General features: G+C 35.8%; 3 protein-coding genes and 1 pseudogene across 3 annotated transcripts; 2 read left to right on the top strand and 2 right to left on the bottom strand.

Moving 5' to 3' along the window:
• Positions 1-861: 861 nt before the first annotated feature.
• LOC116131492 (transcription factor bHLH74-like) lies at positions 862-3,119 on the top strand. The gene is made up of 5 exons (XM_031417140.1): positions 862-2,350; positions 2,460-2,690; positions 2,770-2,835; positions 2,933-3,001; positions 3,102-3,119. The coding sequence occupies exons 1-5, from the start codon at positions 1,739-1,741 to the stop codon at positions 3,117-3,119; spliced, it is 996 nt and encodes a 331-aa protein (XP_031273000.1). The 5' UTR covers positions 862-1,738.
• Positions 3,120-3,230: 111 nt separating this feature from the next.
• LOC116131555 (transcription factor bHLH74-like) lies at positions 3,231-6,081 on the top strand. The gene is made up of 8 exons (XM_031417207.1): positions 3,231-3,791; positions 3,901-4,131; positions 4,211-4,276; positions 4,374-4,442; positions 5,063-5,134; positions 5,244-5,387; positions 5,479-5,547; positions 5,637-6,081. The coding sequence occupies exons 1-8, from the start codon at positions 3,234-3,236 to the stop codon at positions 5,658-5,660; spliced, it is 1,233 nt and encodes a 410-aa protein (XP_031273067.1). The 5' UTR covers positions 3,231-3,233; the 3' UTR covers positions 5,661-6,081.
• A 2,678-nt stretch (positions 6,082-8,759) lies between these two features.
• LOC116131545 (squalene monooxygenase SE1-like) lies at positions 8,760-12,717 on the bottom strand. Its single transcript, XM_031417196.1, has 7 exons — positions 12,306-12,717; positions 10,920-11,031; positions 10,594-10,768; positions 9,952-10,120; positions 9,562-9,780; positions 9,140-9,415; positions 8,760-8,918 (listed from the first exon to the last, which is right to left on the bottom strand). The coding sequence occupies exons 1-7, from the start codon at positions 12,558-12,560 to the stop codon at positions 8,760-8,762; spliced, it is 1,365 nt and encodes a 454-aa protein (XP_031273056.1). The 5' UTR covers positions 12,561-12,717.
• A 7,419-nt stretch (positions 12,718-20,136) lies between these two features.
• LOC116131525 lies at positions 20,137-24,490 on the bottom strand (annotated as a pseudogene).
• Positions 24,491-26,070: the final 1,580 nt, after the last annotated feature.

The following is a 26,070-nucleotide window of genomic DNA, read 5'->3' as shown; positions in this document are numbered from 1 at the left end:
GTTCAGTTTCTGTCGATGAACTTGCACTGTCAACCCCGAATTGAACATTGATATTGAAAGGATTCTATCCAAAGATGTAAGTAAAAAGGTCTAAATTTTGCTCAACATGAAATTTATCTTATTTCATTAATATCTTTGAACTGTTTAGTTATAATGAATTCTAAATATCTTGTGTGTAGATCTCCATTCACGTAGTGGGGTGCAGCTATTCTCGGATTCAGTTCTGGAATGAACTCCTCTCAACCTTACTCACATGGAATTTTCCAAGGAACCATGCCAAGTATCCCTACTGCTAATCCACAATTTCCTCCCTTGCATCAGGTAAATCAAATTTTGTATATACCTCTCCATATTTTGCTGTTGCTTGTCAAAATATTAATACATACATGTTTTCATACATGTAGACTATATAGACCCTGAGCTCCAAGCTTTTCCAAATGGGTTCGATTCCGGTTCAGCTGTTGACAGTGGTAAGGGCAAGTAATTAACTAAAGTTGATCTTAATTCCACCTTTTCTTATGTTGAAATTCTTTGTTTTAAGCAGCGCGGTTGAAATCAGAGCTCTGATAAATTGGAAGTGTGAAGGGGCTTAAGGTCCTGCTAACAGAGAATCCAAAAGTTTCAAGTTTGACTGCACATTTTAACTCATTTGAAAAGGAAAAGAAATAGAAAAAGAAAGAAACGGTGTATAGGTTCTCAGCTCCTTACTGTTTGTTCTTCGAACTTTTAGCAGAAGAAACGACTTGGTAAATCACAAAGCATTTATGTATATCAGACATCAAAAGAACTTTGATTAGTCATGATTGTTTTCAATGGGTCTGGTAGATTAGAGGAAGAAGTATGTGTGAGTTCCTTCCCACTTTAGGGGCTGTGAAATAAAACTCTCCCCATTCCAGTATTTGCATAATTTAAGTAGAATTTGATGCTTTTTAGCCTTTTTTAGGTACCTATCAGGGAATACCTCAAAAGGGTTTCTCCAACTTCCTTTTTTTTTTATGGTTCTTGGAAGCTGTTGGGACTTGATTCAAAACTTGAACAAGTAAACTTTCCTTTTTCCTCATTAGACTGCTCTAAACACCTCCTTCATTTTGATATCAATAGCTCAAATCTTGTGTTTATCCTCCTCAATTGGGTTTCATTTGAAGAGATTCAAGCCTACTAACATCAATCAATCACATTGGTATTTAATTGAGTGGAGAATGTGAAAAATTATATCTCCTATAAGCAAAAGAGAAAAAGGGAATCTGCTTTCTTTTTATTAGTCTGGTGAGCTGTTACTTAGCTAAGATATAGTTTGTCTATGTGTACTTTATGCTCTGAAAGGTTCACTTTCTTGTCTGTGTGAAGCATTTCCTCTTTTAGCTTGCATATCAGAGTAGACTTGATCCTAGGGTTTTTGAAAGATGAAGTAAGCTGGTGCTTGTTAGATATTATGCCTGATAGATTGGATTTCTCCTTTTACTTTGTGTCTCTGGGATGCTGTTCTGAGGGGTTTCTTTTACTTTAACATCCTATCAATCCTATAAAGCTGCCAAGGTTATTTGTTCCTTGTCGAGTCGTGCAAGATATCACCAGCTAATTCTGGTCAAACCCCACTTTGCCTTTTGTTTTATACACCAGTTGCTTGCTTCTGTTTGATATCTATTTTTAGTCCTCGTCTGGGCCAGCTATTGAGTAGAGGTTTTGTTTCAGTTATAGATAGTTCTCATCCTTTGGGTTTAAGTTTTGAGACGAAAACATGGATGGTGGTGATAATGATGATACGGGATTTCAGAATAGAAATGAGAGTGTAATGAATTGTCCATCTTCAGGGATGAATACAAACCCATTGCCTCAGAAGGTTTCGGGAATGTCAATGAACTCGATGTCCATGTATAAGTCTTCAAGTGGAGCAGACCATTTCTTTGGTTCTGGTTGGGATCCAATCGTTTCTTTGAGTCAGGGTGAAAACTTTGGAGTTTCTTCAATGGTTTCTCATTGTGAATTTGCTACTTCTCCTTACCCTGTTGTAATGGAAAACCAGGTTATTAGTAGCACCGCCAACTTAGCTCAGTATCCATCTGATCCAAGTTTTGTTGAGCTTGTGCCAAAGATTCCAGTCTTTGGAAGTGGCAACTTCTCAGAAATGGTTAGTTCCTTTGGCTTACCTGAGACTGCGCGTATTGCTAATAGTGGGTGTCCTCCAAATTATACTCCAAATAAGGACAGTGGAAATGAGAGGACTTCAACAAATGTGGCACAATGTTTTGAGGACCGTCAAATCTCAGAGGAGGCAGCCATAGGAGCTTCAACCAATGGAAAGACAAGAAAACGAGCACCTGAGTCAAGTTCTCCTTCCAATCCCGATAAGGTACAGTGACTTGCATAATTGTCTTAACAGTAAGAAAGTTGAAGATTTGGATTCTGTTGATTTTGTTTCGTAATCCTTTCTGAGTTAACTGCTTTGGTATTCTTTGTAGAATGCCAATGAAGAGCGTCAAAAGGATCCCTCTGGAGAGAGTTCTGGTACTGTGAAAGAACAAGATGAGAAGAAACCAAAAATTGAACAAAACACAGGTGCAAATTCGCGTGGTAAACAAGCTGCTAAACAAGCTAAAGACAGTTCTAATAGTGTCGAGGCTCCTAAAGAATATATTCATGTGAGAGCCAAAAGGGGCCAGGCTACTAATAGTCACAGCCTTGCAGAGAGGGTACATCCTAGTATTAACAAACTCAATTAACCAAATGCTTTGGTTTATCTTTTGGTTGAACCATTTGACATGCTTGCAGGTGAGAAGGGAAAAGATTAGTGAGCGGATGAGATTGCTTCAAGAACTTGTTCCTGGATGCAATAAGGTAATAGATAGGGCCTAGGTTGTCAACCAATTGTTATTTCTCTAATTTTTTTATTTCATCAACCAATTGATTTTTCTATGCTTCTGTTTTGTTTTAGATCACTGGTAAAGCAGTCATGCTTGATGAAATTATCAATTATGTGCAGTCACTGCAACAGCAGGTTGAGGTATGTTATATTTAATTTCTTATTTAGTCAAAAATTTTAATATCCCTTGTTATAAGCTGTGTTCATTGTTTGTTGGTTGTGATTGTTTTTGATCCGTTAGATTAAGATTTTCAGTTGAATGGTATATTAAGAAAATGTCTTTCAGAAATTACCTAGCTTGTATCAGATATAATCATGCACTTTTAAGGAGCTGAGTTCAATATATCATATCTTTGCACATAANGAGAGTGTAATGAATTGTCCATCTTCAGGGATGAATACAAACCCATTGCCTCAGAAGGTTTCGGGAATGTCAATGAACTCAATGTCCACGTATAAGTCTTCAAGTGGAGCAGACCATTTCTTTGGTTCTGGTTGGGATCCGATCGTTTCTTTGAGTCAGGGTGAAAACTTTGGAGTTTCTTCAATGGTTTCTCATTGTGAATTTGCTACTTCTCCTTACCCTGTTGTAATGGAAAACCAGGTTATTAGTAGCACCGCCAACTTAGCTCAGTATCCATCTGATCCAAGTTTTGTTGAGCTTGTGCCAAAGATTCCAGTCTTTGGAAGTGGCAACTTCTCAGAAATGGTTAGTTCCTTTGGCTTACCTGAGACTGCGCGTATTGCTAATAGTGGGTGTCCTCCAAATTATACTCCAAATAAGGACAGTGGAAATGAGAGGACTTCAACAAATGTGGCACAATGTTTTGAGGACCGTCAAATCTCAGAGGAGGCAGCCATAGGAGCTTCAACCAATGGAAAGACAAGAAAACGAGCACCTGAGTCAAGTTCTCCTTCCAATCCCGATAAGGTACAGTGACTTGCATAATTGTCTTAACAGTAAGAAAGTTGAAGATTTGGATTCTGTTGATTTTGTTTCGTAATCCTTTCTGAGTTAACTGCTTTGGTATTCTTTGTAGAATGCCAATGAAGAGCGTCAAAAGGATCCCTCTGGAGAGAGTTCTGGTACTGTGAAAGAACAAGATGAGAAGAAACCAAAAATTGAACAAAACACAGGTGCAAATTCGCGTGGTAAACAAGCTGCTAAACAAGCTAAAGACAGTTCTAATAGTGTCGAGGCTCCTAAAGAATATATTCATGTGAGAGCCAAAAGGGGCCAGGCTACTAATAGTCACAGCCTTGCAGAGAGGGTACATCCTAGTATTAACAAACTCAATTAACCAAATGCTTTGGTTTATCTTTTGGTTGAACCATTTGACATGCTTGCAGGTGAGAAGGGAAAAGATTAGTGAGCGGATGAGATTGCTTCAAGAACTTGTTCCTGGATGCAATAAGGTAATAGATAGGGCCTAGGTTGTCAACCAATTGTTATTTCTCTAATTTTTTTATTTCATCAACCAATTGATTTTTCTATGCTTCTGTTTTGTTTTAGATCACTGGTAAAGCAGTCATGCTTGATGAAATTATCAATTATGTGCAGTCACTGCAACAGCAGGTTGAGGTATGTTATATTTAATTTCTTATTTAGTCAAAAATTTTAATATCCCTTGTTATAAGCTGTGTTCATTGTTTGTTGGTTGTGATTGTTTTTGATCCATTAGATTAAGATTTTCAGTTGAATGGTATATTAAGAAAATGTCTTTCAGAAATTACCTAGCTTGTATCAGATATAATCATGCACTTTTAAGGAGCTGAGTTCAATATATCATATCTTTGCACATAAGATAAGCAATGTACTTAAAAAAAAATAAAAAATAATAATAATAATAATAATAATTCAGTTGTCACATCAGCCATTTTATGGTTTCTAAATTGTTGTTTTGGATCTCTTTGATGTTTATCTTCCTTGTCAGATTCTTATGGGACTCTGACTTGCTGACAACAGTTTTTCCCTTTTCATGGTGCCCTTGTTAAATGGGTGGAATTAATATGAGCTCTTGTTATTAGGAGCACTACTTTTGTATAATAGCAAATTATACTAAATTCCGGGACTTGATATTGAAAATTATCGCACTTTTATTAATTCATTGTTGTAACTGAGTATTCCTATTTTACTTGTTTACTTTTGTATGTTCTACATAATTGACAAAGTTTATGCTTGCTTTTGCTTTGCTGTTACAGTTTCTGTCGATGAAACTTGCTACTGTCAACCCTGAATTGAACATTGATATTGAAAGGATTCTATCCAAAGATGTAAGTAAAAAGGTCTAAATTTTGCTCAAAACATGAAATTTATCTTATTTTCATTAATTATCTTTGAACTGTTTAGTTACTAAATGAATTCTAAATATCTTGTGTGTAGATTCTCCATTCACGTAGTGGGGGTGCAGCTATTCTCGGATTCAGTTCTGGAATGAACTCCTCTCAACCTTACTCACATGGAATTTTCCAAGGAACCATGCCAAGTATCCCTACTGCTAATCCACAATTTCCTCCCTTGCATCAGGTAAATCAAAGATTTTTGTATTATACTTCTCTCATATTTTGTTTGTTGCTTGTCAAAAATATTAATAGAATACATGTTTTTATACATGTAGACTATATTAGACCCTGAGCTCCAGAGTCTTTTCCAAATGGGGTTCGATTCCGGTTCAGCTGTTGACAGTTTGGGACCACATGGTAAGGGCAAGTAATTAACTAAAGTTGATCTTAATTTCGCACCATTTTCTTATGTTGAAATTCTTTGTTTTAAGCAGCGCGGTTGAAATCAGAGCTCTGATAAATTGGAAGTGTGAAGGGGCTTAAGGTCCTGCTAACAGAGAATCCAAAAGTTTCAAGTTGACTGCACATTTTAACTCATTTAGAAAAGGAAAAGAAATAGAAAAAGAAAGAAACAGTTGTATAGGTTCTCAGCTCCTTACTGTTTGTTCTTCGAACTTTTAGCAGAAGAAAACGACTTGGTAGAATCACAAAGCATTTATGTATATTCAGACATCAAAATGAGACTTTGATTAGTCATGATTGTTTTCAATGGGTCTTGTAGATTAGAGGAAGGAAGTATGTGTGAAGTTCCTTTTTTTTTTTTTTTTAATGATTGTTTTCCGGAAATTATTCTTAAAAAAAAGATGTCTTGTAGATTGAACTGGAAATTTGTATGATTGAGATGATGTTTCAGTTTATTTGCATTTATTCTTAGGCAAGCTTAGTTCCATATTACTGCAGTAAATTGTTGATTTGTTCTTTCATTAGCAGATTTTAAATTTGAAGGGCTGAACTGAAGATAGAGAATTTTCATTTTATGACGTAAAATCTTTTAGATATCCCATTGATGAGGGTAATTAATGTTTTAAGATAGCTTGAACGTTGACTGGTATGCCAAATCAAATTGAAGGTTTATCAGTCGCCATTAATCAATGGGAAGATAGCTTGAGAATTAAATGGGTCAAAACTCAAAGCTATATTGTAAGATCAATTACACTTCTGGTTTGTCAGTATTGACAGACATCACTTTTTGTTTTACCCTCTAAGATTTTTAAGGACCTTAGTATTTGTCTCTCTTTGTTTTTTTGGTTAGTATTCTTCTGGCCATATTTAAATTTAATGAATAGATATTCCATCAAGGGGTAGTAAAAATCCTTTCTCAGAGTTTCATGGTAACGGTTACGAGGATAAATCACTATAGCTTATAGTAGTTTTAAGGGTAAACCACCGTAACAGTTTTGAGAGGTTTTTAATAACGGTTTTTAAAACACCTAACTTATACTTGAGAGTTTATAGTTATTTTCCAACGGTTTTGACAGTTTTTTAAAATGATAAATTTACATATATGCTCATAAAAATATCAAACTTTAACCAATTCTTGAGAGTTTTGTTTTTTCAATTGAAGGTAAGACTTCTTTATTGTTTTTCTACTTATTAGTATTTATAACTTTAAATGTGATAAAATCTTCTTATCCTTTTTTGCCATTTTTTACAGTATATGGAATGATTGAAAAATTGTAACTCCATTTCTCTAAGAAAGCATCTAGAAATGAGAGATTAAATATTTTTTTATTGCTTAAAATTATTTTATATTAATATGATTGGAGACGTGCATAATATGATTAATTTTTTTTTTTTTTAGATATAATAGAATAGTTTTGTAGTGGATAGGGTATTTGTGAAATAAATTTTAAAACTAACCAAAAAAACCCCGATTTGAAGTATTTTATAAACCTCTCAAAAATATACTAACTGGTTCGGAGAAGGTTTTTGAGCCAATCAACACCGATGCATAAAAAATCTAGCAAATAATAGTTTTAGAAGACCTGAACCCGTCCAATAAAAAATCTCTCAAAACCGGTGAAAAGAAACATGCAAGCAGACCCTAGAAACAAAGGATAGGGATTGGATTCCTTTTCTGTTTCCTAATCCCCTCCCTAAATTCCTCGCCACATCTTTTCCTCCACTTTAACTTCAACTTCTGTGAAAGATGGCCAAATGCGTTGATATTCCAAGAAAAGAAGAGATTATTATAACTGGGATCTATCCCTCCTGGTTTTCTAATTCGATGGGGGTAAAATGCGTGATCTACATGGTGAGTATCAAAGGCTAGTACAAAAACACACATCTTACAAGTTTTCTACATGGAAGGTGGCAACTTTTTCCAAACGGGGGTATTGTTCAATTCTGCTTGACATTCTTTCTCATGGGGAAGTGCTAATTCAACCTACTGGCCGAATTTTATGCCCCAATGGTTTCCATTTAGTTTGGCCTAATGTAGCTGACTCATCAATCTCTACGTCAACGCTCAGTCACCACAAATGACTCCCTGCGAGTTTGGCATATCATGTCTACGAGCAGGTTCATTTGATTACAGTGACCCCAGACATCGTTATAGAAATTCCTGCCAATTGCAATGGACTGGTTATCATAAATTCCACCGGTGGCATTGTGTGGATGATGAATTTTTGCAACCCAGTACCTGGAACTTGGCCACACCAGTAGCGTTAGGGCGGCACAGGAGAGGTTTCAGACCCAGAGAAAGACTGTTCAATTTGTTCAGAAGCTTTGTCTGTTGGGCATAGAGCTACACGCTTCCCTGCGCATCTCTTTCATGCACAATGCATTTCTATCTGGCTGGAGAAGGCTTCTTGTGCCCCAATTGCCGCGCACTGCTAGCATGCCTTTAGGTCGGGGAAGAACAAAGTTTTGGAGCAGTAAAACTGATTTGATACCCAAAAATTACGGTGGTAAATGAAAAAGACAAGGTACAAACTAGTAGACAATCAACGGACCAGTAAAAACTGAACTAAGATGAGGCTTGATTATTCCGCAATTTTGAAAAATATATGACTCAATTTTCATACAAAGGTTTATATTAACACCCCAAACATATAAATCCTACAAAACAATGTGTTGCACAAGCACATCTTCTTGAAGCTTTTCACCTCCCCGTAACTTGGAAAAAAAAGGGACACAAATGACGGTATGACTTTAGTATTTCCAACAGAAGTAAATTCTGAAGCGGAAGTGTATTTCATTTTTTTTGGACTCTAATCAGCTATCTGTAACAGGAGGAGCTCTGTAATATGCAGGAACAGTTGCGGGGAAGACATCTGCCTTACCCTTCTGCCCTTATAATAGGAAAGATATTCCTGATGCACCCTGGAAAGAGAAATTTAACATTTGAAATAATCAGAATAAATTACAAAAAAAGATATTTGATTACCAGAATAGAGGGTGACAAGAAATGAAAAGAAGAAAGACTAAAACTACACACTGAAATTATTCTGGCTCCGATCCAAACCGATGAGGGAAAGGAAATGGCAGTAACAAGCGACCAACGGTAAATTGCAACAGCGAAAAAAATGGAAAACCAAGCTCAATGGATGAGGATTTAGACCGAGAGCAGAGAGACTGGTCCTGATGAGCATATTCCTCCAAGACTTAGATAGTCAAAGCAAGCTTCACGCATTTCCTTGCTTGCTTCATCAGGGGAAGCACAAAACACCTTGTACAAGGCACCAGCCAATGTATTGATCGTCGATGCAACTGGCTGTAAATTCAAAAATCACAGGTACCTAAGTTTAAATGTCATACAGAATGCTATCTTTGTGCCAAAGGATGAACAGAGAAGTTTACATATCTATTTTTAATAATATCCAAAGATAACAAACTTTAATGAGAAATAATTTCCTCCATTTGACAACCAGTAAGAATCATAGTGGAAGATAGAAAAGCCTATAAGACAACTGGAATACCAGAAAGACAACATACCTTACGCAAGGTGTAAAAGCATTCAAGGTAATTGCAGAGTGCTGATCCATCATTCAGATCACGTAAAGGCTTGAGAAGGTCACGCAGGACAACAATGTCAGACAGAGCAACAGTCATTCCTCCCCCTGTTAAAGGATGGCGCATGTTGAATGCATCCCCCATCAAAAGGGCTCCAGGAGTAGGATGGGGAGCAGCTGGCATGCTTCTATTTGGCATAGTCTTGATGTTTCCTTTGTCTATAGCAGCTACAAAGGATTTGTAGATTTCAGAGGGAACCTGCAACATAAAACACAATTACTCAAGGCACCATTAAACATATAACAGATATGAAATACAAAGTTTAAAGTGAAAGGTGAAGAAAAAATTCTGTGGAAAATAAAGGCCCGCAAAAAGTGGAAGAAAAATGTAATAAAATATAATACCTGAGGAGCCACCACTGTTTTCAAATAGTTTGCCATTTCACCACTTGAAATGGAAGGAACCTTCTGACCAGGTACATCAACCAGACAACGGACCTCGTTGCTACTGATAGGATAAAACAAAATGGGGGAAGGGTCTGCCAATATAACATGCCCATGGTTCGCATATGGAAGTTCGCAATCTTCTAGGACCAAACCAACAAAACAAGATGGCACATCGATCTGCCAAATTTTTTTCAAAAAATAAAAAAACTTTCTAGAGATTATTTGGTTTTCTCAAATGAGATAGATGAGAGTTTTCAGTATTGCAAACAATTAGTAAGGTAATATATATAGTAATTATTTAGTTCAGTTGTTAGTGACTGTTAAGGGACTGATTAAAGGCAATCTCACCTTAGGGTTGCAAAGGGAGCGACGCAAGTTTGAAAAGCAGCCATCACAAACAATTGTCAGAGGAGCATAAGCTGTCAATTCTTGGCCACCTTTAGTCTTGTACTGCACGCCTTTAATAGTCCCTTTTTCTTCAACCAGTGAAGTTACCGTTCCTTGCTCCAATCGCACACTAGTATAATACAAAAGAGGTATAACTATCAACGAAAATACAAAAAAAGAGGCATAAGACAACACAATCACTCTCTAACAAAATGCTACATCAGTTAGTTATCCATTGTGTATAGTGGCCATACAATCAGAAAATACAAATAGAATAATAGAATGGCTGCATTTACTAAAAGATTTATCACTGTACACTAACTACTGTCATGATAAAAGTAAAATCTACTATTTGCGAGTATGAGGGGTTGCATTTTGATAATAACTAGCAATGGTTTCAAACTGAACTGCAGCACTAAATGAGCTGTCCATTCGTGCCAACCGTTAAATACAATTATTTCCAGAGAAACATGCAAATCATTTTCAGGTCTAATCAAACTTTCATGAGAACATTGGCCATTCTCAGAACAGCAACAAAATGTGGATATAAAAAACGTAACGAACCAACATTCAATGAACATCTATATTGAAGATAGAATGTACTTTGGAAGAGATGCAGCTTTCGCCCTCAACCTCTGTATGAAACGCCCATTGTGAAAGCTTCTACCTGCAACATCTGAGTGAAACTTTTCTAATGGATATGATAATTGAGTACTTCTTCCATCCTTGAAAAGAGCATAACCAAAAACTCGCTGAGCATCAATTTCCTCCAAACAATCTGTGCAGAAAATATGCAACGTTCATTAACAACCAATTTGTGCTATATTTGAAGGTTAAGTAAAATGCTAAAATAAATCATTTCTTTGATGTCAATTACTAGTATCATAAATACTTTTCCGACATTAATGAAAGGTTTCAATTTCACTCACCTTGAAGTCCTAATTCAATTAATTTGAGGTAACCCCCTGGCTGTAGCAATTCACCAACAATTCGGTCAGGTTCTGACAAATCTCTTTCAATCACATGCACTCGTCGTCCATCCTGCATTTTGTAAAAATGACTATAAGACATGATAATAGACAAATACAACAAATCTTCTATAATCATTCAACATTACTGGACACATTACTAGCAATTAGATATAGTACGTACTGGCATCCATAAGAGATCATGAAAACGAGCTAAATCTCTAAACAATTGACCATAAGATGTGATACAAGTGGTCATAGTGCATGATAATTAAGTGTGCCCTTAACAAATGAGCATGATGTAATCAAGTGATAGAACAAATATTAGCAGTGGTCCTACTGCTTTGAATAAGTGCTCATCAATCCACAATATAAACAAAATTTACACAAATGTCAAGTATAAAACGACTTGCATCAAAGAAAGAAGTCACTACTGAACATAAAACATGTCAATTTTGTGCACGCCTCATCTTAAAAAAGTGAGGGAATATTTTGCTTGTTGAGTCCATATCCATTAGCACTCCATTACAATTACAAGGGTTATATAAAAGGATATCTGGAAGTTGGGCCTCATCTCATAATCTCATAAACACAGACAAGCAGCAAATAAAAAAATCCCATGAACATAGAAGGTTGTGTATCACAAGAAATCTAAACTGTTTTAAGCCATAAACAGTAGATTCCCATCATTTTAATTCAATAAAGCGTTCCGTTGTCATCGATAACCAAAATGGATCAGATTAAAGGTGAAAAAAAAAAGAAATTTTCTATTCAGAAAATGTCACAATCCAAGTCCTATGAGGGCATTGTTTGTAATTTTAGAAAGAAAGCATCAGACATAAAAATCATAAAATTTTAAGCTTACATCTATCTGAGACCACGTTTAAAATGAACTACTTGGACAGAGAACAAAAATTAAAACCTCAAAAGTTGTCAATATATATATATATCAATCTACGATGTTATAAACGAGTAGGATGTGATACATAGCATGTAAGATATACTAAATTGGAAAGTCAACAATTAAAATATAATAGAAAATGAAATAATCCGTCATGAAATCTAATAAAATAAACCATCATCATATGACCATATCAGTTTAGAATGTTTTCCATGACATCATGACTCCATACCCGATAAGCTTCATGAATTAAAATTAGAATTCAATTATGTAAAACAAAAACTTCTTCACTTCCGAGTTAGAAAAAATCTTTCGAGTTTCAATCAATTTAAGCGCGCAAGGTTCTTCATAATCCGCCAGAACATTCCAAAGTTTCCGAAAAAGAAAAATTCACCGTTTGGTTAATGAGAAAATGGACGAAGATAACAAAAAGAATGATAAATAACCTTGCCAAGAGTGTGAGTCAGGGCGGCGCCAGCGACGCCGGCACCGACTATGATGACGTCAGCATCAGTAAAATTTTCGGATCCGCATTCTTCGTTAACAGCAGAGGTGCTCTTCAAAAAATCATTTCTAGTATCCAACGAATCTCTCTTATTTCTCATAACAAAATTATACAAAGTAAAGAGCCCCAAGTTATACAAGGCGACCAGGCCCAGCACCGACCCCAAGATCAGTCCCCACGTGTACTGATCCGCCATTTCACAGCGAATGCAAAATCCTCAACGACAGATAACAGTAGCAGAGACAGCCAAAACGACGAGGATGACAATGACGATGAGTTCTCTCTGTGTGCGTGAAATTAGTTTTGTCGTCTGCTTCGCTGGCTAATGCTTGTTTTTGAATGGGATTTGGTTAATTTACAGAGCACGGGAAGTATGAGCTAAGAGAGCCGTTTTTATACGCCTGCTGCCTTGGGTCCACAACTTACAACTAACAAGTCACCACTCGTCCCATCTCCATTATTCTACTAGTTGCCTAAAACCTTAACCACTCTTCCTTGACCAATTTTCTTAAGTTCATCCAATTAAAATTTTCATTGACTTCTTTGCCATAGGATTTGAATTATTATTATAATTTCATTAATTTCTCTTTGACTAACTACTAACTTGGTTTATGCCAAACACGGTTTCTTCAAAGGTACTATACAATACTCTGATCATAATTTTATCAATTAGTTTGCAATTTTTAAAATTATTTTAAGTTAAAAACCGAATTTCCAAGCTGATTGATCATTTAATTTAACTAAGGGCAGGTGGGATGTTTTACTGAAAATGAATAATAATAATAAAACTATTAAACATAAAACATGTCAATACAATCAATTTTGTTAGTTTATTAATAATTAGATGAAATTATGGACAACCACAAAACGGTTTATGTATTGGACTGATAACTTTGGAAGAGTTGAATCGAACGAATCTCGAGACGATTACAATATGGAATATTATCATAAACTAGTAAACTACCATAAGGTTTGCACTTTTATCAAATGGATAATAACTTTGCCAAATTTTATAGGGATATCAATGATATGGTTTTAAAATGGTAGGGGGTCAATATGATAGAACTTTAAAAAGTTAGCATGAGAACTATGTACTTTCAAAACTATAAGAGATATATTTTAAAAATTGGCAAAATTGCTATCCACATGATAAAAACGCTAACTTTAGGGGTAATTTATGATAACAATATCCCATTGCAATATGCAAGTGAAAATGTTCTCAAGTTTTTCTATTTAAAAAAATTTGAAACCCTTAATTTAAGTAAATGCAAGGACGACGAAAATACTACAAAATTCAGCTTGGGTTCAATTAGTTCAACCAAGTTTATGATGAACCTCTTAAATCCTAATCCAACTACCAATTGTAATGGATTTGGCAATAAACACGACTTCCAAAATGTAAATGGAAGACCAAGACTAAAACATCTAAACCTTTGAAATTTTTCAGACGCACTATTTGTTTGTTGTAACATATTATATCACAAGAATGTAATAGTAAATTGATGACCATACGCTACCCGTCAACGTAGAGTTCAGACTCAATGGGAACAAATCCAATCTACCTACCAAGGGGTGACCGTGACACGCCGGCATGGCATCTTCATAGTTGGTTCATATTGCCATTATGCGAAGTCCCCAACACAATGAAGTCTTTGTGGGTAAAGGCCAAATTATGAGCGTTCAAATTCAATTACTATTACTAGTAACATTGGTTCAAAACTCATACAATTAGTTACAAGTAATTGGGTCCACACGTGTTTATACACGTAATTACGTGAAGACAACCGGGTAAAAAGATGACATAAATTTTTTCTTTCTTGGTTTCCCATTTACTTTTATTGCTTTAAATTACTCTAAAATTATGATTTTTTTAATATTTTCACCAACTTCATTGTTGATTGTCTTGGGGTGGTTTCGTTTCGTGAAGGAAATTCCAAACAATACAAATCAACTGTTCTTGACAAAGTCTTCAAGTTCTCAGTCACTTATTATTCCCATAACGCAACCACCAATTATATATAGCTGGCAAGATACTGATCTATATATTAAAATATTANAATAGAAAATGAAATAATCCGTCATGAAGTCTAATAAAATAAACCATCATCATATGACCATATCAGTTTAGAATGTTTTCTATGACATGATGACTCCATACTCGATAAGCTTCATGAATTAAAATTAGAATTCAATTATGTAAAACAAAAACTTCTTCACTTCCGAGTTAGAAAAAATCTTTCGAGTTTCAATCAATTTAAGCGCGCAAGGTTCTTCATAATCCGCCAGAACATTCCAAAGTTTCCGAAAAAGAAAAATTCACCGTTTGGTTAATGAGAAAATGGACGAAGATAACAAAAAGAATGATAAATAACCTTGCCAAGAGTGTGAGTCAGGGCGGCGCCAGCGACGCCGGCACCGACTATGATGACGTCAGCATCAGTAAAATTTTCGGATCCGCATTCTTCGTTAACAGCAGAGGTGCTCTTCAAAAAATCATTTCTAGTATCCAACGAATCTCTCTTATTTCTCATAACAAAATTATACAAAGTAAAGAGCCCCAAGTTATACAAGGCGACCAGGCCCAGCACCGACCCCAAGATCAGTCCCCACGTGTACTGATCCGCCATTTCACAGCGAATGCAAAATCCTCAACGACAGATAACAGTAGCAGAGACAGCCAAAACGACGAGGATGACAATGACGATGAGTTCTCTCTGTGTGCGTGAAATTAGTTTTGTCGTCTGCTTCGCTGGCTAATGCTTGTTTTTGAATGGGATTTGGTTAATTTACAGAGCACGGGAAGTATGAGCCAAGAGAACCGTTTTTATACGCCTGCTGCCTTGGGTCCACAACTTACAACTAACAAGTCACCACTCGTCCCATCTCCATTATTCTACTAGTTGCCTAAAACCTTAACCACTCTTCCTTGACCAATTTTCTTAAGTTCATCCAATTAAAATTTTCATTGACTTCTTTGCCATATGATTTGAATTATTATTATAATTTCATTAATTTCTCTTTAACTAACTACTAACTTGGTTGATGCCAAACACGGTTTCTTGAAAGGTACTATACAATACTCTGATCATAATTTTATCAATTAGTTTGCAATTTTTAAAATTATTTTCAGTTAAAAACCGAATTTCCAAGCTGATTGATCATTTAATTTAACTAAGGGCAGGTGGGATGTTTTTACTGAAAATGAATAATAATAATAAAACTATTAAACATAAAACATGTCAATACAATCAATTTTGTTAGTTTATTGATAATTAGATGAAATTATGGACAACCACAAAACGGTTTATGTATTGGACTGATAACTTTGGAAGAGTTGAATCGAACGAATCTCGAGACGATTACAATCTGGAATATTGTCATAAACTAGTAAACAACTCAGAGAGCGTTTGGTTAAAAAATGTTAGATTACTGGGAATGTTGGATCACTAAAAAGATAGATTACCTTGAAAGATTACTGAGAATCTTTAGAAAAATGTGTTTGGTGAGCTGGTTATGGAGAATAAATTTGTGGGTATATTATTTAAATTATTAAATTATCCCCCTTTTAAATATTAATATAATATTATTTTTATTATTAATTTTTGAATAATTTTTTAACCCCCAATATTTCAGATTTAGCTAAAACACACCTGCTTATATAAAACTTTAATTTATGATGAAATCATCCCCACCTCCTGCCGCCACTGCAAACCACCGCTGGAAGTTTCCGAAAGTCCCCGTGAGTACCTCACCGTGATCAAGAGGCTTTGATATGGCTGTTTCTGACCATATTAGTGACCAAAAACGGTCATATCAAGCCGGAAATGGCCAAATCTATTCTAGCCATTTTCGGCCGTTAACGGCTAGATATTGCCCAGACCTGACTGATAATGGCCAGAGATCTGGCCGGAAATGGCCAGAAGCCTCCCACAGCCTTCCACAGAATCCCGTTCTTTTTAGGGACTCCGACAATTTCCCGACGGCGGTCCATGGTGGTTGGTCTGCTGTCGGCGGTGGTGGCTGGGTGGCAGTGGTGATGGTGACTGGGATCCATTGGTGGTCTATAAATTATTTTAACTATAAGGGCATTAGTGTCCAAAATTTTAATTAAACAAGGGTAAAATTGAAATAAGATATTAATGTAAATTTTTTTTAAAGTAAGGGTATTATTGTCTAAATTTTTTATTAGTAAGAGATAAAATTATAACAAAAAAAGATAACTCTGATAATCTCAGAATACCTAAGAAAATGGAGCTAATCAGATTATCTCACATATTACCAATAGTAACCACTATTGGTATTTGAAGATTACCGATATCTTATATTACTTGACAACCAAACATGGTAATCAAGTAATATAAGATGACATAACCTAGTCAGGGGCAGGTCCAAAGTGTATTAAATGTGGGTCAATTTTTAAAAAACAAAAATTAAATACATAATTCTATTTAGTTTGACTTTGGCCCACCCTTAATTTTTATTGTCAAATATTAAAAAATTGTGGCCCACTCTCAATTTTAGAACTAAAAGTTTTTATTTGGCCCACCCTAATAAAAATTTATGNGTTCTTTCATTAGCAGATTTTAAATTTGAAGGGCTGAACTGAAGATAGAGAATTTTCATTTTATGACGTAAAATCTTTTAGATATCCCATTGATGAGGGTAATTAATGTTTTAAGATAGCTTGAACGTTGACTGGTATGCCAAATCAAATTGAAGGTTTATCAGTCGCCATTAATCAATGGGAAGATAGCTTGAGAATTAAATGGGTCAAAACTCAAAGCTATATTGTAAGATCAATTACACTTCTGGTTTGTCAGTATTGACAGACATCACTTTTTGTTTTACCCTCTAAGATTTTTAAGGACCTTAGTATTTGTCTCTCTTTTGTTTTTTTGGTTAGTATTCTTCTGGCCATATTTAAATTTAATGAATAGATATTCCCATAAGGGGTAGTAAAAATCCTTCTCTCAGAGTTTCATGGTAACGGTTACGAGGATAAATCACTATAGCAGTTATAGTAGTTTTAAGGGTAAACCACCGTAACAGTTTTGAGAGGTTTTTAATAACGGTTTTTAAAACACCTAACTTATACTTGAGAGTTTAATAGTTTATTTTCCAACGGTTTTGACAGTTTTTTAAAATGATAAATTTACATATATGCTCATAAAAATATCAAACTTTAACCAATTCTTGAGAGTTTTGTTTTTTCAATTGCAAGGTAAGACTTCTTTATTTGTTTTCTACTTATTAGTATTTTATAACTTTAAATGTGATAAAATCTTCTTATCCTTTTTTGCCATTTTTTACAGTATATGGAATGATTGAAAAATTGTAACTCCATTTCTCTAAGAAAGCATCTAGAAATGAGAGATTAATATTTTTTTTTATTGCTTAAAATTATTTTATATTTAATATGATTGGAGACGTGCATAATATGATTAATTTTTTTTTTTTTTAGATATAATTAGAATAGTTTTGTAGTGGATAGGGTATTTGTGAAATAAATTTTAAAACTAACCAAAAAACCCCGATTTGAAGTATTTTATAAACCTCTCAAAAATATACTAAACTGGTTCGGAGAAGGTTTTTGAGCCAATCAACACCGATGCATAAAAAAATCTAGCAAATAATAGTTTTAGAAGACCTGAACCAGTCCAATAAAAAATCTCTCAAAACCGGTGAAAAGAAACATGCAAGCAGACCCTAAGAAACAACGGATAGGGATTGGATTCCTTTTCTGTTTCCTAATCCCATCCACTATAAATTCCTCGCCACACTTCTTTCTCCTCCACTTTAACTTCAACTTCTGTGAAAGATGGCCAAATGCGTCTGATATTCCAAGAAGAACGAGAGATTATTATAACTGGGATCTATCCCTCCTGGTTTTCTAATTCGACTGGGGGTAAAATGCGTGATTCTACATGGTGAGTATCAAAGGCTAAGTACAAATAACACCACATCTTACAAGTTTTTCTACATGGAAGGTGGCAACTTTTTACCAAACGGGGTATTGTTCAATTCTTGCTTGACATTCTTTCTCATGAGGAAGTGCTACTTCACCCTACTGGCCGAATTTTATGCCCCAATGGTTTCCATTTAGTTTGGCCTAATGTAGCTGACTCATCAATCTCTACGTCAAACGCTCAGTCACCACAAATTGACTCCCTGCCGAGTTTGGCATATCATGTCTACGAGCAGGTTCATTTGATTACAAGTGACCCCAGCATCGTTACCAGAAATTCCTGCCAATTGCAATGGACTCGGTTAGTCATAAATTCCACCGGTGGCATTGTGTGGATGATGAATTTTTGCAACCCAGTACCTGGAACTTGGCCACACCAGTAGCTGTTAGGGCGGCACAGGAAGAGGTTTCAGACCCAGAGAAAGACTGTTCAATTTGTTCAGAAGCTTTGTCTGTTGGGCATAGAGCTACACGCTTGCCCTGCCCGCATCTCTTTCATGCACAATGCATTTCTATCTGGCTGGAGAAGGCTTCTTGGTGCCCCAATTGCCGCGCACCTGCTAGCATGCCTTTAGGTCGGGGGAAGAATAAAGTTTTGGAGCAGTAAAACTGATTATGATCACCCAAAAATTACGGTGGTAAATGAAAAAGACAAGGTACAAACTAGTAGACAATCAACGGACCAGTAAAAACTGAACTAAGATGCGGAGCTTGATTATTCCGCAATTTTGAAACATATATGTACTTTAATTTTCATACAAAGGTATATATTAACACCCCAAACATATAAATCCTACAAAACAATGTGTTGCACAAGCACATCTTCTTGAAGCTTTTCACCTCCCCCGTAACTTGGAAAAAAAAGGGACACAAATGACGGTATGACTTTAGTATTTCCAACAGAAGNTTCCTTTTCTGTTTCCTAATCCCATCCACTATAAATTCCTCGCCACACTTCTTTCTCCTCCACTTTAACTTCAACTTCTGTGAAAGATGGCCAAATGCGTCTGATATTCCAAGAAGAACGAGAGATTATTATAACTGGGATCTATCCCTCCTGGTTTTCTAATTCGACTGGGGGTAAAATGCGTGATTCTACATGGTGAGTATCAAAGGCTAAGTACAAATAACACCACATCTTACAAGTTTTTCTACATGGAAGGTGGCAACTTTTTACCAAACGGGGTATTGTTCAATTCTTGCTTGACATTCTTTCTCATGAGGAAGTGCTACTTCACCCTACTGGCCGAATTTTATGCCCCAATGGTTTCCATTTAGTTTGGCCTAATGTAGCTGACTCATCAATCTCTACGTCAAACGCTCAGTCACCACAAATTGACTCCCTGCCGAGTTTGGCATATCATGTCTACGAGCAGGTTCATTTGATTACAAGTGACCCCAGCATCGTTACCAGAAATTCCTGCCAATTGCAATGGACTCGGTTAGTCATAAATTCCACCGGTGGCATTGTGTGGATGATGAATTTTTGCAACCCAGTACCTGGAACTTGGCCACACCAGTAGCTGTTAGGGCGGCACAGGAAGAGGTTTCAGACCCAGAGAAAGACTGTTCAATTTGTTCAGAAGCTTTGTCTGTTGGGCATAGAGCTACACGCTTGCCCTGCCCGCATCTCTTTCATGCACAATGCATTTCTATCTGGCTGGAGAAGGCTTCTTGGTGCCCCAATTGCCGCGCACCTGCTAGCATGCCTTTAGGTCGGGGGAAGAATAAAGTTTTGGAGCAGTAAAACTGATTATGATCACCCAAAAATTACGGTGGTAAATGAAAAAGACAAGGTACAAACTAGTAGACAATCAACGGACCAGTAAAAACTGAACTAAGATGCGGAGCTTGATTATTCCGCAATTTTGAAACATATATGTACTTTAATTTTCATACAAAGGTATATATTAACACCCCAAACATATAAATCCTACAAAACAATGTGTTGCACAAGCACATCTTCTTGAAGCTTTTCACCTCCCCCGTAACTTGGAAAAAAAAGGGACACAAATGACGGTATGACTTTAGTATTTCCAACAGAAGTTAATACTCGGAAGTCGGAAGTGTATTTTCATTTTTTGTGGATTCTAATCAGCTATCTGCTAACAGGAGGAGCTCTGTAATATGCAGGAACAGTTGCGGGGAAGAACATCTGCCTTACACCTTCTGCCCTTATAATAGGAAAGATAATTCCTGATGCACCCTGGAAAGAGAAATTTAACATTTGAAATAATCAGAAATAAATTAACAAAAAAAGATATTTGATTACCAGAATAGAGGGTGACAAGAAATGAAAAGAAGAAAGACTAAAACTACACACTGAAATTATTCTGGCTCCGATCCAAACACGATGAGGGAAAGGAAATGGCAGTAACAAGCGACCAACGCCGTAAATTGCAACAGCGAAAAAATGGAAAACCAAGCTCAATGGACAAGGATTTAGACCCGAGAGCAGAGAGACTGGTCCTGATGAGCATATTCCTCCAAGACTTAGATAGTCAAAGCAAGCTTCACGCATTTCCTTGCCTGCTTCATCAGGGGAAGCACAAAACACCTTGTACAAGGCACCAGCCAATGTATTGATTGTCGATGCAACTGGCTGTAAATTCAAAAATCACAGGTACCTAAGTTTAAATGTCATACAGAATGCTATCTTTGTGCCAAAGGATGAACAGAGAAGTTTACATATCTATTTTTAATAATATCCAAAGATAACAAACTTTAATGAGAAATAATTTCCTCCATTTGACAACCAGTAAGAATCATAGTGGAAGATAGAAAAGCCTATAAGACAACTGGAATACCAGAAAGACAACATACCTTACGCAAGGTGTAAAAGCATTCAAGGTAATTGCAGAGTGCTGATCCATCATTCAGATCACGTAAAGGCTTGAGAAGGTCACGCAGGACAACAATGTCAGACAGAGCAACAGTCATTCCTCCCCCTGTTAAAGGATGGCGCATGTTGAATGCATCCCCCATCAAAAGGGCTCCAGGAGTAGGATGGGGAGCAGCTGGCATGCTTCTATTTGGCATAGTCTTGATGTTTCCTTTGTCTATAGCAGCTACAAAGGATTTGTAGATTTCAGAGGGAACCTGCAACATAAAACACAATTACTCAAGGCACCATTAAACATATAACAGATATGAAATACAAAGTTTAAAGTGAAAGGTGAAGAAAAAATTCTGTGGAAAATAAAGGCCCGCAAAAAGTGGAAGAAAAATGTAATAAAATATAATACCTGAGGAGCCACCACTGTTTTCAAATAGTTTGCCATTTCACCACTTGAAATGGAAGGAACCTTCTGACCAGGTACATCAACCAGACAACGGACCTCGTTGCTACTGATAGGATAAAACAAAATGGGGGAAGGGTCTGCCAATATAACATGCCCATGGTTCGCATATGGAAGTTCGCAATCTTCTAGGACCAAACCAACAAAACAAGATGGCACATCGATCTGCCAAATTTTTTTCAAAAAATAAAAAAACTTTCTAGAGATTATTTGGTTTTCTCAAATGAGATAGATGAGAGTTTTCAGTATTGCAAACAATTAGTAAGGTAATATATATAGTAATTATTTAGTTCAGTTGTTAGTGACTGTTAAGGGACTGATTAAAGGCAATCTCACCTTAGGGTTGCAAAGGGAGCGACGCAAGTTTGAAAAGCAGCCATCACAAACAATTGTCAGAGGAGCATAAGCTGTCAATTCTTGGCCACCTTTAGTCTTGTACTGCACGCCTTTAATAGTCCCTTTTTCTTCAACCAGTGAAGTTACCGTTCCTTGCTCCAATCGCACACTAGTATAATACAAAAGAGGTATAAATATCAACGAAAATACAAAAAAAGAGGCATAAGACAACACAATCACTCTCTAACAAAATGCTACATCAGTTAGTTATCCATTGTGTATAGTGGCCATACAATCAGAAAATACAAATAGAATAATAGAATGGCTGCATTTACTAAAAGATTTATCACTGTACACTAACTACTGTCATGATAAAAGTAAATCTACTATTTGCGAGTATGAGGGTTGCATTTTGATAATAACTACAATGGTTTCAAACTGAACTGCAGCACTAAAGAGCTGTCCATTCGTGCAACCGTTAATCAATTATTTCCTGAGAAACATGCAAATCATTTTCAGGTCTATCAAACTTTCATGAGAACATTGGCCATTCTCAGAACAGCAACAAATGTGGATATAAAAACGTAACGAACCAACATTCAATGAACATCTATATTGAAGATAGAATGTACTTGGAAGAGATCAGCTTTCCCCCCCCCTGTATGAAACGCCCATTGTGAAAGCTTCTACTGCAACATCTGAGTGAAACTTTTCTAATGATGATAATTGAGTACTTCTTCCATCCTTGAAAAGAGCATAACCAAACTCGCTGAGCATCAATTTCCTCCAAACAATCTGTGCAGAAAATATGCAACGTTCATTAACAACCAATTTGTGCTATATTTGAAGGTTAAGTAAAATGCTAAAATAATCATTTCTTTGATGTCAATTACTACATCAACAAACTAGTATCATAATACTTTCCGACATTAATGAAAGTTTCAATTCACTCACCTTGAAGTCCTAATTCTTAATTTGAGTACCCCCTGGCTGTAGCAATTCACCAACAATTCGGTCAGGTTCTGACAAATCTCTTTCAATCACTGCACTCGTCGTCCATCCTGCTTTTGTAAAAAATGACTATAGAACATGATATAGACAAATACAACAAATCTTCTATAATCATTCAACATTACTGGACACATTACTAGCAATTAGTTATAGTACGTACTGGCATCCATAAGAGATCATGAAACAAGCTAAATCGCTAAACAATTGACCATAAGATGTGATACAGTGGTCATGTGCATGATAATTAAGTGTGCCCTTAACAATGAGCATGATGTAACAAGTGATAGAACAAATATTAGCAGTGGTCCTACTGCTTTGAATATGCTCATCAATCCACAATATAAACAATTTACACAAATGACAGTATAAAACGACTTGATCAAAGAAGAAGTCACTACTGAACATAAAACAGTCAATTTTGTGCACGCCTCATCTTAAAAAAGTGGGAAATATTTTGCTTGTTGAGTCCATATCCATTAGCACTCCATTACATTACAAGGTTATATAAAAGGATATCTGGAAGTTGGGCCTCATCTCATAATCTCATAACAACAGACAGCAGCAAATAAAAAATCCCATGAACATAGAAGGTTGTGTATCACAAGAATCTAAACTGTTTTAAGCACAGTAGATTCCCATCATTTTAATAAATAAAGCGTTCCGTTTCATGATAACCAAATGGATCAGATTAAAGGTGAAAAGAAAGAAATTTTCTATTCAGAAAATGTCGCAATCCAAGTCCTATGAGGCATTGTTGTAATTTTAGAAAGAAGCATCAGACATAAAAATCATAAAATTTTAAGCTTACATCTATCTGAGACCACGTTTAAATGAAGTACTTGGACAGAGAACAAAAATTAAAACCTCAAAGTTGTCAATATATATTATCCATCTACGATGTTACAACGAGTAGGATTGTATATAGCATGTAAGTATACTAAATTGAAAGTCAACAATTAAAATACAATAGAAAATGAAATAATCCGTCATGAAGTCTAATAAAAAACCATCATCATATGACCATATGATTTAGAATGTTTTCTATGACATATGACTCCATACCGATAACTTCATGAATTAAATTAGAATTCAATTATTAAACAAAAACTTCTTCCATTCCGAGTTAGAAAAATCTTTCGAGTTTCAATCAATTTAAGCGCGCAGGTTCTTCAATATCCGCCAGAACATTCAAAGTTTCCGAAAAAGAAAAATTCACCGTTTGGTTAATGGAAAATGGACGAAGATAACAAAAGAATGATAAATAACCTTGCCAAGAGTGTGAGCCAGGGGCGGCACCAGCAACGCCGGCACCGACTATGACGTCAGCATCAGAAAATTTCGGATCCGCATTCTTCGTTAACAGCAGAGGTGCTCTTCAAAAATCATTTCTAGTATCCAACGAATCTCTCTTATTTCTCATAACAAAATTATACAAAGTAAAGAGCCCCAAGTTATACAAGGCGACCAGGCCCAGCACCGACCCAAGATCAGTCCCCACGTGTACTGATCCGCCATTTCACAGCGAATGCAAATCCTCAACGACAGATACAGTAGCAGGACAGCCAAACGACGAGGATGACAATGACGATGAGTTCTCTCTGTGTGCGTAAATTAGTTTTGTCGTCTGCTTCGCTGGCTATGCTTGTTTTTGAATGGGATTTGGTTAATTTACAGAGCACGGAAGTATGAGCTAAGAGAGCCGTTTTTATACGCCTGCTGCCTTGGGTCCACAACTTACAACTAACAAGTCACCACTATCCCATCTCCATTATCTACTATATGCCAAAAGCCTTACCACTCTTCCTTATCAATTTTCTTAAGTTCATCCAATTAAAATTTTCATTGCTTCTTTGCCATAGGATTGAATTATTATTATAATTTCATTAATTTCTCTTTGACTAACTACTAACTTGGTTTATGCCAAACACGGTTTCTTCAAAGGTACTATACATACTCTGATCATAATTTTATCAATTAGTTTGCAATTTTTAAAATTATTTTAAGTTAAAACCGAATTTCCAAGCTGATTGATCATTTAATTTAACTAAGGGCAGGTGGATGTTTTACTGAAAATGAATAATAATAATAAACTATTAAACATAAAACATGTCAATACAATCATTTTGTTAGTTTATATAATTAGATGAAATTATGGACAACCACAAAACGGTTTATGTATTGGACTGATAACTTTGGAAGAGTTGAATCGAACGAATCTCGAGACGATTACAATATGGAATATTATCATAAACTAGTAAACTACCATAAGGTTTGCACTTTATCAAATGGATAATAACTTTGCCAATTTTATAGGATATCATGATATGGTTTTAAAATGGTAGGGGTAAATTGATAGAACTTTAAAAAGTTAGCATGAGAACTATAAGATATATATTTTAAAAATCAGCAAATTGCTATCCACATGATAAACGCTAACTTTAGGTAATTTATGATAACATATCCCATTGCAATATGCAAGTGAAAATGTTCTCAGTTTTTCCCCTTTAAAAAATTTGAAACCCTTAATTAAGTAAATGCAAGGACGACGAAAATACTACAAATTCAGCTTGGGTTCAATTAGTTCAACCAAGTTTATGATGAAGCTCTTAAATCCTAATCCAACTACCAATTGTAATGGATTTGGCAATAAACACGACTTCCAAAATGTAATGGAAGACCAAGACTAAAACATCTAACCTTTGAAATTTTTCAGACGCACATTTTTTTGTTGTAACATATTATATCACAAGAATGTAATAGTAAATTGATGCACGTACGCTACCCGTCAACGTAGAGTTCAGACTCAGTGGGAACAAATCCAATCTATCTACCAGTTGACCGTGAGCCGCCGGCATGGCGTGCCACACATGCTTCATAGTTGGTTCATATTGCCATTATGCGGAGTCTCCAACACAATGAAATCTTTGCGGGTAAAGGCCAAATTATGAGCGTTCAAATTCAATTACTATTACTAGTACATTGGTTCAAACTCTACAATAAGTTACAAGTAATTGGGTCCACACGTGTTTATACACGTAATTACGTGAAGACACCGGGTAAAAAGATGACATAAATTTTTTCTTTTCTTGGTTTCC

This window comes from Pistacia vera, unplaced genomic scaffold, assembly GCF_008641045.1.
Source record: "Pistacia vera cultivar Batoury unplaced genomic scaffold, PisVer_v2 Contig234, whole genome shotgun sequence".
Taxonomy (NCBI): domain Eukaryota; kingdom Viridiplantae; phylum Streptophyta; class Magnoliopsida; order Sapindales; family Anacardiaceae; genus Pistacia; species Pistacia vera.
This window is presented reverse-complemented; position numbering and strand designations above follow the sequence as displayed.

What these genes read in the sequence shown, in the direction of transcription:
- LOC116131545 (XM_031417196.1), bottom strand. Translation starts at nt 12,560, where the DNA reads ATGGCGGATCAGTACACGTGGGGACTGATCTTGGGGTCGGTGCTGGGC. An exon ending in TGACTCACACTCTTGGCAAG is followed by an intron (nt 11,032 to 12,305) that starts GTTATTTATCAT and finishes TACAAAATGCAG; the next exon opens with GATGGACGACGAGTGCATGT. An exon ending in GCTTTTACACCTTGCGTAAG is followed by an intron (nt 8,919 to 9,139) that starts GTATGTTGTCTT and finishes TTGAATTTACAG; the next exon opens with CCAGTTGCATCGACGATCAA.
- LOC116131492 (XM_031417140.1), top strand. Translation starts at nt 1,739, where the DNA reads ATGGATGGTGGTGATAATGATGATACGGGATTTCAGAATAGAAATGAG. An exon ending in GTCACAGCCTTGCAGAGAGG is followed by an intron (nt 2,691 to 2,769) that starts GTACATCCTAGT and finishes ACATGCTTGCAG; the next exon opens with GTGAGAAGGGAAAAGATTAG. An exon ending in TTGTTCCTGGATGCAATAAG is followed by an intron (nt 2,836 to 2,932) that starts GTAATAGATAGG and finishes GTTTTGTTTTAG; the next exon opens with ATCACTGGTAAAGCAGTCAT.
- LOC116131555 (XM_031417207.1), top strand. Translation starts at nt 3,234, where the DNA reads ATGAATTGTCCATCTTCAGGGATGAATACAAACCCATTGCCTCAGAAG. An exon ending in TTGTTCCTGGATGCAATAAG is followed by an intron (nt 4,277 to 4,373) that starts GTAATAGATAGG and finishes GTTTTGTTTTAG; the next exon opens with ATCACTGGTAAAGCAGTCAT. An exon ending in AATTTCCTCCCTTGCATCAG is followed by an intron (nt 5,388 to 5,478) that starts GTAAATCAAAGA and finishes TTATACATGTAG; the next exon opens with ACTATATTAGACCCTGAGCT.